At 42.7% G+C, this 16,165-nt stretch overlaps 1 protein-coding gene and 1 pseudogene across 1 annotated transcript; both read right to left on the bottom strand.

Annotated features, from left to right (window-relative positions):
• Positions 1-1,106: 1,106 nt before the first annotated feature.
• Positions 1,107-8,848, bottom strand: LOC138980502 (mucin-2-like). Its single transcript, XM_070353389.1, has 8 exons — positions 8,281-8,848; positions 7,619-7,732; positions 6,222-6,511; positions 5,617-5,686; positions 4,883-4,996; positions 3,943-4,208; positions 3,562-3,631; positions 1,107-3,144 (listed from the first exon to the last, which is right to left on the bottom strand). The coding sequence occupies exons 1-8, from the start codon at positions 8,777-8,779 to the stop codon at positions 1,832-1,834; spliced, it is 2,736 nt and encodes a 911-aa protein (XP_070209490.1). The 5' UTR covers positions 8,780-8,848; the 3' UTR covers positions 1,107-1,831.
• LOC138949011 (dentin sialophosphoprotein-like) overlaps positions 8,844-16,165 on the bottom strand; it is a 15,513-nt pseudogene continuing 8,191 nt past the window's right edge.

Below are 16,165 nucleotides of genomic sequence, written 5' to 3'. Positions count from 1 at the left end.
CACACACACACACACGCAATACGCACACGAACGCCGAACGCACCACGCTCGCTCGCCAACGTCCCTAACATGAAAGCCCGAAGGAACATGTGAAGAGTAAGCTGGTTGTCCAGAGGTGCCGTTGTCAATGAGTGCGTCGAGTGTCATTGTAAACATCAACCAGGACATGAAGATAATTGTGAGATTTAACAGGTAAGAAAGGATGCTCATGCATGACAGATTACTACCTCAAAAAGTTAGTGCGATCAATGGAAGTCTCACAACGTAAGGTGGGTAGGGAAGAACAATAAAAATCAAACTGGAATTAATAGGCATAGAAAAGGTAAAAGGTTTTCTCAAACTCTAAAAACTCACTTGACATTGAGTGGTATATACTATCCAACTAAAGAGAGTACACACCATGCAAGCAATGCTTTTGACCTAATCAATACAAACAAAATCAGCTGACGACCTTGAAAAGCAGCAAATACAACATCATGTTCGGAAATAACCCAGCCAGAATGTTCAGCGGTCTGATAGAGTAAAGCATCAGTCACACGCACGACTCAATCGTTGAGATTCAATCGCGCGATTCAGTCTCAAGCCTATCGCACATCACATCGTAGGCCATTGACCCGTCACACTGTGAACGATAGACGAACGATTGACGAACGATAACTCCACGCGAGCGGGGCGGAAGTGACGTGTCACAGTGAACACGGCAAACGCGCTTTGCGAGAGCAGACGCTAATGTTCGAACATCGCTCTACCTTTCTGAAAAATACCTTTCAGCATTACGCCTTTGCGAGAAATAAAGTTCCCAGACAGTTGCAATTAATGTTTCCCGGACCGCTGTACACGCCTAAAACGTCTCCTTTATATCTGAGTAAGAAACTGTTCTTCCAAAAAGTTTTGAGTCGACGAAGAGACGCAGTCCGCCACTGTCCGCCATTATTTTACGTCACGGCGTGAAGGCCGCAACGACGCGTTCTGATTGGCTCTGCCCCTGCGATTGACTGACGACTTTTACGGGTGAAAGCTTTTCAAAACGCAGCGAAGCACGCAAACCCGTCGGGAATCCTTTGATGTGGTCGTTATGGGCAGTTCAGTGGTCGTTATGGAGTGGTCGTTATGGGCAGTTCAGTGGTCGTTATGGACAGGAGGTCGCCAGGGCAGGTTCGAATGTAGTATTATATGACGCTATCATTAGTCTCAAAGGAAATACCCTTGCAATTACTTACATTTTATAGTTCCAGGGGAGGGCAAAGACAAATAGTATGCAGTGCTTGTATGAAGCATGTCCATGCTGAGAATAGAACTTCCCAATGGTTTGATACATTATCATTCGCTTGTGTTTGATACATATTAAACCGAGTGTTAACAAGCTGGAAAAGTTCCAAGCAGCCTACGTGTGAAGTGATGGTGGAGACGTATGACTGGGCACTGAGACTACAGGTCAGCCGGGGTGCTCGATTGTGTCATATATATAAGCACGCATGTGGGGAGACTGTTCGGTTAAAAAGCACCGCAGAAAGTGCGTGTGTGAGTGTGTGTATGTGTGTGTGTGTGTGTGTGTGTGTGTGTGCGTGTGTGTGTGTGTGTGTGTGTGTGTGTGTGCGTGTGTGTGTGTGTGTGTGTGTGTGTGTGTGCGTGTGTGTGTGTGTGTGCGTAAAAGCGTGCATGCCAGCGTGCGTGCGAGTGTGTGTGTGTGTGTGTGTGTGTGTGTCTATGTGTGTGTCTATGCCGTTGTGTGTGCGCGCGTTTGTGCGTGCGTAAAAGCGTGTGTGTGTGCGTGCGAGTGTATGTGTGTGTATGATTGTGTGTGTGTGTCTTTATTTTTTCAGTTTAAATGTTAATACTCTGTTGCCGGGTGACTCCACCGTTTTTTCATCTTTATCAAATCATCACTGGACTTTCCACCGTATTCATCGTCATACACGTCCTGAGACCGAAGCCTATATTTTCGACGATAGACGAAAACGACGAGGCCGAGTAAAACAATGGCGGCAAGCACACCAATAACAGCTCCAACAATCACACCCGTCTTGTCGTCGTTGTCGTTTGACTGAGGCGCCATAGTTCCAAGATTGTTGCCAGAATTATTATGTGAATTTGTCGTGTGTGGTTGATGATGTCTCGGAGTTTTTGTCTGTTGAGTCTGTCCGCTGCTCGGTTTAGGTGAATTCGTTGCAATCGGCGATGACGACGTTGTTTTAATTTGACCATTAAGAGGCGTTGTCAGCTTATGATGAGCTGGCGTCCCTGGTAACGGTTTCACCGTTGACGCTGCTGCAAATGATGACGTAGAAACTGAACTTGCAGAGTTCGAAGGTGTTACTTTCGTAACCGTCGTATTGTTTGAGTTATTCTTTGCTGCTGTAACCAGTCTTTTTGTAGTAATGGTGACTGATGGATGCTGTGAGCTTGTATTGACTGGCGCTGTTTTTAACGTAGTATGTGCGGATGTGGACATTACAGAAGGCGTAATCACTGTAGACTGGTGACTTGAAGAAGGAACTGTAGAAGAACGCACGATTTTCTTTGCAGTAGAAGAATGCACAGGTTTCTTTGCTGTAGAAGAATGCACAGTTTTTTTCGATGTAGACGAGGTTGACGACAGATCGACTTTAGAATGACGCGTAGGCGTGTTGCCTGCTGGTACGTGCGACGACTTCATCGTTGTTGGAGGGCTGTTATCCTTCTTTTCTGTAGAGGAACGAGACGACGTGGAAACAGAGGAAGAGCGTGGAGACGTTCTTGTAGTAGAGGAACTCCCAGACGTCTTCACTGCAGGTGGAGTAGTCGACTTCTTAACTGTAGAAGACGGAGCAGTTGTAAAAGGGTTCGTTGAATGTTTCACTGTTGGCGGACTTGCTGTTGAAAGACGACTAGACGAACGCGGTTGAACAGTAGAAATACTTGTGGACTGCTTTACCGTTGACAGATGCGCAACTGTCTTGGCTGAAGGTGATTGTGCGGATGTTGTTACTGTCGATGACTGAGGATATGTCTTTGTTGTAGATGATTGTGCGGATTTCTGGACTGTAGAAGGATTTGTAGACATCGTCAACGTAGATGAATGTATGGACTTGTTAATTGTAGACTGTGCGGATTTTTTCGCCGTAGATGGTCTTGTGGTCGGGCGGGTTGTACTTTTGACGAGTGCTGAAACATAGTGAGCAAAGTCAGTAATCATGCTGAAAATATATACGAGAAGAGGGTACTTCTGTGATGTGACAAGCAGATTAAAAGAGAGAGAGAGAGAGATAGAGAGAGAGAGAGAGAGAGAGAGAGAGAGAGAGAGAGAGAGAGAGAGAGAGAGAGAGAGAGAGAGAGAGAGAGAGAGAGAGGGAAGTCAATACAATGGAAAGAATAGATGAAGAAGAAATTCCGTTCGCACACGCGTGCGTATGTGCATGAGTGTGTGTGTGTTTGTGTGTGTGTGTGTGAGAGAGTGTGTGTTTGCATGCGTTTGTGCGTGCGTGTGTTTACATGCGTGCGTGTGTGTGTGCGTGCGTACGAGTGTGTATGTGTGGATGGTTTACCAGGTTTTCTTGTACACTGTCTGTTATGGAAACTCACCTGACTGAAGAAAAATGTTGTCCACCAGAATAACAGAGCCTGGCGATGCAGTGATAGCACGGAAAATAACCTGAAGTCAGAGAGAGGAAAAACAAATATTAATGAAGAGCACCAAATCAAAATCAAATTAACTTTATTATCTCACATGGAGAAATTGCAGATGATGTGTGGTTGATAGTGTGCACCATATCCAATACAGCACTCGCTCCGCAAAGCGCTGAACTGTGCGAGGGCCTTGCCAAACTAATCAAAGTTGAAGCCCAGATAAATGTGTAGATTTTTTGTTGTAAGAATAAAGACATTAGGAGAAAAGGAAATTTGTTGGAGTGGAGTTTCACAATTTACAACGAAAGCACAAAACCATTACAAAATAAAACTTACGCGCTGGCTTTGTCCTACTGAGCAAGCAGGCACAGTAAAGTCGTAGCGATTCCATGACGCCACCGGACCTTCTACGGCAGACTGCAGGCTCTGATTTTTCAGATCAACGTCATCGCAAGAGGTCAGCACGCGCAGTTCCACGGGGTCATTTGCAACTGACACGTTGATAAGACAGAAGAACTGCACGTGCATCACGCTATTGCACAGTATTGAGGACACCAAGTCTCCGGTCGTGGCCTCTTTTGACTGAAATCTTTCAAACCCTCCTGAGAAGAAGAAAAGGAATATGGGCCTTATTATCAGTATGAAAGTATTCTCCATCTTATTTTTCTTATCTCTATCTTAGGCAAAAAAGGTCTGTTTACGGAAACATTGGCCAAAAAAATAGGGTCGGTAGGTCGGGATTTTTTTTTTCTCCAAAAAACCCATATTTTTACGTTATTTTGCACAAAAAAAACAAGATTTTTTTTTTTTAATTTTTTTTTCCCAAATGCCAAAAAAAAGTCTAGGGTCGCGCGAAAAAAATAGAGTCGGTCGGGTTACCGTAAGCAGACTATTTTTTTTTTGGCCTTACTAATATCCGGTTTCTGCGGTAGCGTACAAAAGCGTCTGTTATAGTTTGTTAAAAGAAGGTCAAGAATTTTTGGTAGCGTTTTACATAACAAGATTAAGAATGGGTAACCTTTAATCTCTCTGACAATTTTATGAATTTCTTTACATGGCCATTTACATTTACATTTACACACATGGCTGGCTGGCCGCGTTAAACTGAGGCAAATACGCTGTTCAATAACCGAATGAGTAATCTTTTGTCGGTTTCTTCTTATAACAAAACCTCTCCCCTGTTCAGGCTAATTTCAAAATTATAACTACTCGTTACATTGAACGTCTAAATACAACGAGTAAATGCAATTCAAAATAATAATATGGATTTTAGTACCAGTCTCTTTCTTTTCAAGGTTCCAGTTTGTGGAGCGACTTGAGAAGCCACAGGTATTTCCCTCAAACGGACAGACCGCAGTATACTCGCAACTTTCAGGCACATGGCTGGTATCTGCAGGAATAGATAAGATAAATGCTTCTTTTCAATGGTACAAGACAAAGGGAAAGAAATCCTAAGCACAACAGGCAACAGGTAGCGAAATTAACCTGAGACCAGTCTCCTAGCGAAAGAAAGGTGATAATAAAAAAAACAAGGCACCTTCATGCTAAGAGAAAATGGATGCCAGGATGGGTGGGAAGATAATTATATTCTTCCTTCTTCTTCTGCGTCCACGTACAATCGTGGTTTTGAACGAATTTGCTTTGATGTGTATTACCGTTTTGATAGCCATACTCGTTTTGGGGGGAAGCGTTTCTTTTTTCCCCGTCGGACTCTGACATGGATGACATGCTCTTTTCTGTGCGTTTTTGGTTTTGTGCTTGCGTGTACATGTATACGAAGGGGGCTACGACACAAGCAGGTTTGCACATCAGATGACACGGGAGACCGACGATGACTCGTTGTTCTAAAACAACAAGACAACAAGCTGTTGATGTTTGGCATTAGTCAAAGTGTAAAGATGCTCTTATCCCACGCAACAGTCCAGACAGATCTTTAGTGCTCCTGAACATGTTCGCTTACTCGAGAAGGATGTGATCTTTAATTAACAGTGATCCTTCTGCTTGACGCACCAGACTGCAGAAGAACGTTGTCGAAAAGTATGAAAGACCCCGGAGAAGCGTATATAGCGCGAAACACAACCTGAAATTATACACACTTTTTTAAATACAAAATACAACAACAAAACAAAACAAAACACACAAAAATTCAACAAGTTAGCGATTATCATCATCATCATCATCATCATCATCATCATCATCATCATCATCATCATCATCATCATTATAGTAATAGATTTTTGTTTGTAAAGGCAACACAGCAAAAATATCATTCGTATTAATCAACCAGCAAACTTGAAGAGTCAGAGAGACAGAGACAGACAAACAGTCAGACAGATAGACACACAGACAGACACAGACAGACAGACACAGACAGACAGACAGACACACAGACAGACAGACAGACAGGCAGATAGACAGACAGACAGACACACAGACAGACAGGGAGACAGATAGAGGGATGGCTAGAGGTAAAGAGAAAGATACATGCATAGAGATGGACAGAAAGAGATAGACAGAGAAAGAGACAGACAGAGAGAAGGACACAGAAAAACCAAAGCCATCATACATATTCCGAGGCTAACTACATGTATAAATGAATATAACGATAAACGTACGTGCTGACGTTGTCCCATTGGACATGCAGGGATGGTGAAGGAGTAAGGCGTCCACGACACAGACGGACCCTGAACAGCACTCTCCCCTTGACTGTACACTGCTTCTACGTCATCGCACAGGGACAGCACGTGCAGCTCAACCGGTTCATTCTGGTTGGAGACAATGATTTGAGCGGTGAAATTTACCTGCACAATGCCATTGCACAGCGCAGGCGAAACCAAGTCTCCGACTGTGTCCTTGATCCCTTCAAATCTTTCGTAGCCACCTTTGGACAGCCCTCCTACGAACCCTGCGACACAGACAGTACGAGTACAATTCTCGTAAAATGGAACCACGCAGACACGGCACACACACACACACACACACACACACACACACACACACACACACACACACACACACACACACACACACACACACACACACAGAATTATAAATATGTCAACAGTATCGCACACGTGAACAATTTTGAAAACAAGTCGCGAAAGGCGAAATTACTACATTTAGTCAAGCTGTAAAACTCACAGAATGAAACTGAACGCACTGCATTTTTTCACAATGACCGTAGTCCGCCGCTTGTGCATAACGGAGTGAAACTGACGAGCCTGTTCAGCGCGGTAGTGGTTTCGCTGTGCTGCATAGCACGCTTTTCTGTACCTCTCTTCGTTTTAACTTTCTGAGCGTGTTTTTAATCCAAACATATCATATAGATCTATATGTTTTTGGAATTAGGAACCGACAAGGAATAAGATGAAATTGTTTTTAAATCGATTTCGGAAATTTAATTTTGATCATAATTTTTATATTTTTAATTTTCAGAGCTTGTTTTTAATCCAAATATAACATATTTATATGTTTTTGGAATCAGAAAATAATGTAGAATAAGATGAACGTAAATTTGGATCGTATATGAGAAAAACAAATTATTACAATTTTCAAGATTTTTAATGACCAAAGTCATTAATTAATTGTTAAGCCACCAAGCTGAAATGCAATACCGAAGTCCGGCCTTCGTCGAAGATTGCTTTACAAAAATATCAATCAATTTGATTGAAAAATGAGGGTGTGACGGTGCCGCCACAACTTTTACAAAAAGCCGGATATGACATCATCAAAAGTATTTATCGAAAAAAAGAAAAAAACGTTTAGGGATATCATTCCCAGGAACTCTCATGTCAAATTTCATAAAGATCGGTTCAGTAGTTTGGTCTGAATCGCTCTACACACACACACACACGCACATACACCACGACCCTCGTCTCGATTCCCCCTCTATGTTAAAACATTTACTGAGTCAAAACTTGACTAAATGTAAAAAGGAAGAAATAGCAACTCACTTTGAAGAAAAAAACAAACCGATATCAGAATAACTACAAGTCATTAAGGAAACACTCACCGGTAAAACTTCCTTGAAGTTTCCAGTCAGAAGACAGGTTGATAAAACCGCAAGCTGTTCTTTGGAAATCACAAGACAATTTGTTCTTGCAGCCTTCGGCTGTGCTCACTCCATCTGTAAGACAAAACAAAAGTTGACAATAATCGATAACAATCTGCGCAAGGGTGTATGAGAACAATGTATGAACCAAATAATCCAGTCACTAAAAAAGATGCAACAACGTTTGGTCAAACTAAAATATTCGCAAAGTGCCCTGGTGCTCGTTAGAGATTTGCCATAGATACAATTATTAACTTATTCACACATACACATCCAAACGCACATACGCACTCAATGACACACGCACTCAATTCATCAATAATACAGGCAAACATACACACACACACACAAACACACACACACACACACACACATACACACACACACATACACAAACACACACACAAACAAACACACACACACACACACAAACAAACACACACACCCACACACACACACACACACACACACTTACACACACACGCACACACGCGCGCGCGCTCACACACAAACACACACACACACACACACACACACATATATACACACACACACACACACACACACACACACACACACACAAGCCAAATAAATCCAGCCATCCCGCACGAACACATACTAACTTGTGAGTATGTGACGATGTCTGGTCGTTGTTAGTGCAGGAAGCAGTGTTGTGGCATATTCATGTTGACGCGTTGTAGTGACTTTAAGTCTAAGAGGAAGTGTTGTGGTGACTTTAGGACGAAGCGTTGTGGTGACTTTAGGACGAAGCGTTGTGCCTGTGGTGACTTTTGGACGAAGTGTTGTGGTGACTTTAGGACGAAGCGTTGTGGTGACATTGGGACTGACGTTTTTTGGACGAGAAGTTCTTGTGGCTTCACTGACAGCAGGGAGATGTGTCGGCATACCTTTTGGATGACGTGTCGTAACTTTGGGAGCAAGCGTTGTTTTCTCTTTGGGAACACGAGTCGAAACCTTGGGGGTATGTGTCGTTACGTTTTGAGTGTTTCTCGAAACGTTCGGAAGATGTGTCGTATATTTGGGTGGATATGTTACGACTTGAGGAGGTTGTGTCGTCACTTTGGGAGAATGAGTTGTCAGTTTAGGAGGAAGAGTTGTCATTTTGGAATGATGTGTTGTCAGTTTAGGAGGATTAGTTGTCAGTTTAGGACGATGAGTCGTCCGTTTAGGACGATGAGTCGTCACTTTGGTAAGATGAGTTGTCGCTTTGGGATGATGAGTCGTCACTTTGGGATGATGAGTCGTCATTTTGGGATGATGAGTTGTAACTTTGGGATGATAAGTTGTCACTTTGAGAGGATGAGTCGTCACTTTGGGATGATGAGTTGTCACTTTGGGATGATGAGTTGTAACTTTGGGATGATAAGTTGTCATTTTGGGTTGATGGGTTGTCACTTTGGGTTGATGAGTTGTCACTTTGGGTTGATGGGTTGTCACTTTGGGATGATGAGTTGTCAATTTGGGATGATGAGTTGTCACTTTGGGATGATGAGTTGTCACTTTGGGTTGATGAGTTGTCACTTTGGGTTGATGAGTTGTCACTTTGGGTTGATGGGTTGTCACTTTGGGATGATGAGTTGTCAATTTGGGATGATGAGTTGTCACTTTGGGATGATGAGTTGTCACTTTGGGATGATGAGTTGTCACTTTGTGTTGATGAGTTGTCACTTTGGGTTGATGAGTTGTCACATTGGGTTGATGGGTTGTCCCTTTGGGATGATGAGTCGTCACTTTGGGTTGATGAGTTGTCACTTTGGGATGATGAGTTCTCACTTTGGGTTGATGAGTTGTCACTTTGGGTTGATGGGTTGTCACTTTGGGTTGATGGGTTGTCACTTTGGTAGGATGTGTTGTCACTTTGGGTTGATGAGTCGTCACTTTGGTAGGATGTGTTGTCACTTTGTGTTGATGAGTTGTCACTTTGGGGTGATGAGTTGTTACTTTGGGTTGATGGGTTGTTACTTTGGGTTGATGAGTCGTCACTTTGGTAGGATGTGTTGTCACTTTGTGTTGATGAGTTGTCACTTTGGGGTGATGAGTTGTTACTTTGGGTTGATGGGTTGTTACTTTGGGATGATGAGTTGTCACTTTGGGATGATGTGTTGTCGCTTTGGGTTGAAGAGTTGTCACTTTGGGATGATGAGTTGTCACTTTGGGATAATAATAATAATAATAATAATAAATGAGCATTTATATAGCGCAACATCATAACTTTACAATTATGCTCTTTGCGCTTGTCACATTTAAAATTCAAACACAGTTATACAAGCATTTACATCTACATTCATAGTCAGCAACGCTTAATTAAAAGCATACACCATCAAACATACATACAAAAGATTCTTCCACTAACTAAGTAATAAAAACATGAATAAAATAGGTAGTGAAAACAAGGAAATACCAGCTGAATACCCTTAATCAAACAGAACATGTTATCCACAATACTGAAAACAGCCCTTGATGTTTATATATATTATCACATTATCACTAAAACAACAAATACACTACATGTAGCCTACTGATGGACATTTGGGATGATGAGTAGTCACGTTGGGAGGATGAGTCGTCACTTTGGGATGACGGGTTGTCACTTTGCGTTGATGAGTTGTCACTTTGGGATGATGAGTCGTCACTATGGGTTGATGATTTGTCATTTTGGGATGATGAGTTGTCACTTTGGGATGATACGTTGTCACTTAGGGTTGATGAGTTGTCACTTTGGGATGATGAGTTGTCACTTCGGGTTGATGAGTTGTCACTTTGGGATGATGAGATGTCACTTTGGGATGATGAGTCGTCACTTTGGGATGATGAGTCGTCATTTTGGGATGATGAGTTGTAACTTTGGGATGATAAGTTGTCACTTTGGGTTGATGGGTTGTCACTTTGAGATGATGAGTTGTCACTTTGGGATGATGTGTTGTCACTTTGGGTTGATGAGTCGTCACTTTGGTAGGATGTGCTGTCACTTTGGGATTATGAGTTGTCACTTTGGGTTGATGAGTTGTCACTTTGGGATGATAAGTTGTCACTTTGAGATGATGAGTCCTCATTTTGGGTTGATGAGTTGTCACTTTGGGTTGATGGGTTGTCACTTTGGGATGATGAGTTGTCACTTTGGGATAATGAGTTGTCACTTTGGGTTGATGGGTTGTCACTTTGGGATAATGAGTTGTCACTTTGGGTTGATGGGTTGTCACTTTGGGATGATGAGTTGTCACTTTGGGATAATGAGTTGTCACTTTGGGTTGATGGGTTGTCACTTTGGGATGATGAGTTGTCACTTTGGGTTGATGGGTTGTCACTTTGGGATGATGAGTTGTCACTTTGGGATAATGAGTTGTCACTTTGGGTTGATGGGTTGTCACTTTGGGATGATGAGTTGTCACTTTGAGATGATGAGTCGTCACTTTGGGTTGATGAGTTGTCACTTTGGGTTGATGAGTTGTCACTTTAGGATGAAGAGTTGTCACTTTAGGTTGATGAGTTGTCACTTTGGGAGGATGAGTTGTCACTTTGGGTTGATGAGTTGTCACTTTTGGATGATGAGTTGTCACTTTGGGATGATGTGTTGTCACTTTGGGTTGATGAGTTGTCACTTTGGGATGATGAGTTGTCACTTTGGGATGATGATTTGTCACTTTGGGATGATGAATTGTCACTTTGGGAGGATGAGTCGTCACTTTGGGATGATCTGTTGTCACTTTGCGTTGATGAGTTGTCACTTTGGGATGCTGAGTGGTCACTTTGGGTTGATGAGTTGTCACTTTGGGATGATGAGTTGTCACTTTGGGATGATGAGTTGTCAATTTGGGTTGATGAGTTGTCACTTTGGGATGATGAGTTGTCACTTTGGGATGACGAGTCGTCACTTTGGGTTGATGAGTTGTCACTTTGGGATGATGAGTTGTCACTTTAGGACGATGAGTTGTTACTTTGGGTTGATGAGTTGTCACTTTGGGTTGATGGGTTGTCACTTTGGTAGGATGAGTTGTCACTTTGGGATGATGAGTTGTCACTTTGGGTTGATGAGTCGTCACTTTGGTAGGATGAGTTGTCACTTTGGGTTGATGAGTTGTCACTTTGGGTTGATGGGTTGTCATTTTGGGATGAGGATTTGTCACTTTGGGATGATGAGTTGTCACTTTGGGTTGACGAGTTGTCCCTTTGGGTTGATGAGTTGTCACTTTGGGTTGATGGGTTGTCACTTTGAGATGATGAGTTGTCACTTTGGGATGATGTGTTGTCACTTTGGGAGGATGAGTTGTCACTTTGGGTTGATGAGTTGTCACTTTGGGAGGATGAGTTGTCACTTTGGGTTGATGAGTTGTCACTTTGGGATGATGAGTTGTCACTTTGGGTTGATGGGCTGTCACTTTGGGAAGATGAGTTGTCACTTTGGGATGATGAGTTGTCACTTTGGGTTGATGAGTTGTCACTTTGGGATGATGAATTGTCACTTTGGGATGATGAGTTGTCACTTTGGGATGATGAGTTATCACTTTGGGTTGATGAGTCGTCACTTTGGTAGGATGAGTTGTCACTTTGGGTTGATGAGCTGTCACTTTGGGTTGATGGGTTGTCACTTTGGGATGAGGATTTGTCACTTTGGGATGATGAGTTGTCACTTTGGGTTGATGGGTTGTCACTTTGGGATGATGAGTTGTCACTTTGGGATGATGAGTTGTCACTTTGGGTTGATGGGTTGTCACTTTGGGATGATGAGTTGTCACTTTGGGAGGATGAGTTGTCACTTTGAGTTGATGATTTGTCACTTTGGGATGATGAGTTGTCACTTTGGGATGATGAGTTGTCACTTTGGGATGATGAGTTGTCACTTTGGGATGATGAGTTGTCAATTTGGGATGATGAGTTGTCACTTTGGGTTGATGGGTTGTCACTTTGAGATGATGAGTTGTCACTTTGGGATGATGTGTTGTCACTTTGGGTTGATGAGTCGTCACTTTGGTAGGATGTGTTGTCACTTTGGGTTGATGAGTTGTCACTTTGGGTTGATGACTTGTCACTTTGGGATGATATGTTGTCACTTTGGAATGATGTGTTGTCACTTTGGGTTGATGAGTCGTCACTTTGGTAGGATGAGTTGTCACTTTGGGTTGATGGGTTGTCACTTTGAGATGATGAGTTGTCACTTTGGGATAATGAGTTGTCCCTTTGGGTTGATGGGTTGTCACTTTGGGATGATGAGTTGTCACTTTGGGATGATGAGTCGTCACTTTGGGTTGATGAGTTGTCACTTTGGGATTATGAGTTGTCACTTTGGGTTGATGAGTTGTCACTTTGGGATGATGAGTTGTCACTTTGGGAGGATGAGTCGTCACTTTGGGATGATGGGTTGTCACTTTGCGGTGAAGAGTTGTCACTTTGGGATGATGAGTCGTCACTTTGGGTTGATGAGTTGTCACTTTGGGATGATGAGTTGTCACTTTGGGATGATGATTTGTCACTTTGGGTTGATGAGTTGTCACTTTGGGATGATGAGTTGTCACTTTGGGTTGATGAGTTGTCACTTTTGGATGATGAGTTGTCACTTTGGGTTCATAAGTTGTCACTTTGGGTTGATGAGTTGTCACTTTGTGATGATGAGTTGTCACTTTGTGATGATGAGTTGTCACTTTGGGTTGATGAGTTGTCACTTTGGGTTGATGAGTTGTCACTTTGGTAGGATGAGTTGTCACTTTGGGTTGATGGGTTGTCACTTTGGGATGATGATTTGTCACTTTGGGATGATGAGTTGTCACTTTGGGTTGATGAGTTGTCACTTTGGGATGATGAGTTGTCACTTTGGGTTGATGGGTTGTCACTTTGGGATAATGATTTGTCACTTTGGGATGATGAGTTGTCACTTTGGGTTGATGGGTTGTCACTTTGGGATGATGAGTCGTCACTTTGGGATGATGAGTCGTCATTTTGGGATGATGAGTTGTAACTTTGGGATGATAAGTTGTCGCTTTGGGATGATGAGTCGTCACTTTGGGATGATGAGTCGTCATTTTGGGATGATGAGTTGTAACTTTGGGATGATAAGTTGTCACTTTGAGAGGATGAGTCGTCACTTTGGGATGATGAGTTGTCACTTTGGGATGATGAGTTGTAACTTTGGGATGATAAGTTGTCACTTTTGAAAGATGAGTTGTCACTTTGGGATGATGAGTTGTAACTTTGGGATGATAAGTTGTCACTTTGAGAGGATGAGTCGTCACTTTGAGATGATGAACCGTCACTTTGGTAGGATGAGTTGTCACTTTGGGAAGATGAGTTGTAACTTTGGAATGGAGAGTTGTAACTTTGGGATGATGAGTTGTAACTTTGAGATGATGTGTCGTCACTTTGGGAGGATGAGTCGTCACTTTGACATGATGAGTTGTCACTTTGGGAGGATGAGTCGTCACTTTGGGAGGATGAGTTATTACTTTGGGATGATGTGTCGTAACTTTGGGATGATGAGTTGTAACTTTGAGATGATGTGTCGTCACTTTGGGAGGATGAGTCGTCACTTTGACATGATGAGTTGTCACTTCGGGATGATGTGTCGACACTTTGGGAGGATGAGTCGTCACTTTGGGAGGATGAGTTGTCAGTTTCAGGGGTTGAGTCGTCACTTTGGGGTGATGAGTTGTCACTTTGAGATGATGAGTTGTCGCTTTGGTAGGTTGAGTCACTTTGGGATGATGAGTCGTCACTTTGGGAGGATGAGTTATTACTTTGGGATGAAGAGTTGTCACTTTAGGAAGATGAGTTGTAACTTTGGGATGAAGAGTTGTAACTTTGGGAAGATGAGTTGTAACTTTGAGAGGATGAGTCGTCACTTTGGGATGATGAACCGTCACTTTGGTAGGATGAGTTATTACTTTGGGATGATGTGTCGTCACTTTGGGAGGATGAGTTATTACTTTGGGATGATGTGTCGTCACTTTGGGAGGATGAGTTATTACTTTGGGATGATGAGTCGTCACTCTGGGAGGATGAGTTATTACTTTGGGATGATGTGTCGTCACTTTGGGAGGATGAGTTATTACTTTGGGATGATGTGTCGTCACTTTGGGAGGATGAGTTATTACTTTGGGATGATGTGTCGTCACTTTGGGAGGATGAGTCGTCACTTTGGGATGATGAGTCGTCACTTTGGGAGGATGAGTTATTACTTTGGGATGATGTGTCGTCACTTTGGGAGGATGAGTTATTACTTTGGGATGATGTGTCGTCACTTTGGGAGGATGAGTTATTACTTTGGGATGATGTGTCGTCACTTTGGGAGGATGAGTTATTACTTTGGGATGATGTGTCGTCACTTTGGGAGGATGAGTTATTACTTTGGGATGATGTGTCGTCACTTTGGGAGGATGAGTTATTACTTTGGGATGATGTGTCGTCACTTTGGAAGGATGAGTTATTACTTTGGGATGATGTGTCGTCACTTTGGGAGGATGAGTTATTACTTTGGGATGATGAGTCGTCACTCTGGGAGGATGAGTTATTACTTTGGGATGATGTGTCGTCACTTTGGGAGGATGAGTTATTACTTTGGGATGATGAGTTGTCACTTTAGGAAGGATGAGTTATTACTTTGGGATGATGAGTCGTCACTTTGGGAAGATGAGTTGTAACTTTGGGATGAAGAGTTGTCACTTTAGGAAGATGAGTTGTAACTTTGGGATGAAGAGTTGTAACTTTGGGAAGATGAGTTGTAACTTTGAGAGGATGAGTCGTCACTTTGGGATGATGAGTTGTCACTTTGAGAGGATGAGTTATTACTTTGGGATGATGTGTCGTCACTTTGGAAGGATGAGTTATTACTTTGGGATGATGTGTCGTCACTTTGGGAGGATGCGTTATTACTTTGGGATGATGTGTCGTCACTTTGGGATGATGAGTTATTACTTTGGGATGATGTGTCGTCACTTTGGGAGGATGAGTTATTACTTTGGGATGATGAGTCGTCACTTTGGGAGGATGAGTTATTACTTTGGGATGATGAGTCGTCACTTTGGGAGGATGAGTTATTACTTTGGGATGATGTGTCGTCACTTTGGAAGGATGAGTTATTACTTTGGGATGATGTGTCGTCACTTTGGGAGGATGAGTTATTACTTTGGGATGATGTGTCGTCACTTTGGTAGGATGAGTTATTACTTTGGGATGATGTGTCGTCACTTTGGGAGGATGAGTTATTACTTTGGGATGATGTGTCGTCACTTTGGGAGGATGAGTTATTACTTTGGGATGAAGAGTTGTAACTTTGGGAAGATGAGTTGTAACTTTGAGAGGATGAGTCGTCACTTTGGGATGATGAACCGTCACTTTGGTAGGATGAGTTATTACTTTGGGATGATGTGTCGTCACTTTGGGAGGATGAGTTATTACTTTGGGATGATGTGTCGTCACTTTGGGAGGATGAGTTATTACTTTGGGATGATGTGTCGTCACTTTGGGAGGATGAGTCGTCACTTTGCCATGATGAGTTGT

The sequence above is a fragment of the Littorina saxatilis genome, linkage group LG1 (genome assembly GCF_037325665.1).
Source record: "Littorina saxatilis isolate snail1 linkage group LG1, US_GU_Lsax_2.0, whole genome shotgun sequence".
Taxonomy (NCBI): domain Eukaryota; kingdom Metazoa; phylum Mollusca; class Gastropoda; order Littorinimorpha; family Littorinidae; genus Littorina; species Littorina saxatilis.
The sequence above is the reverse complement of the archived record's forward strand: the minus strand, read 5'-3'. Positions and strand labels throughout refer to the sequence as shown.

Bases quoted from the DNA above. Each gene is read 5' to 3' on its own strand.
- LOC138980502 (XM_070353389.1), bottom strand. From the start codon at position 8,779: ATGACAACTCTTCCTCCTAAACTGACAACTCATTCTCCCAAAGTGACG. The intron at 6,512-7,618 runs GTGAGTGTTTCC...TCTGTGTCGCAG, and splicing joins ACTTCAAGGAAGTTTTACCG to GGTTCGTAGGAGGGCTGTCC. The intron at 5,687-6,221 runs GTACGTTTATCG...GTATAATTTCAG, and splicing joins CAATGGGACAACGTCAGCAC to GTTGTGTTTCGCGCTATATA.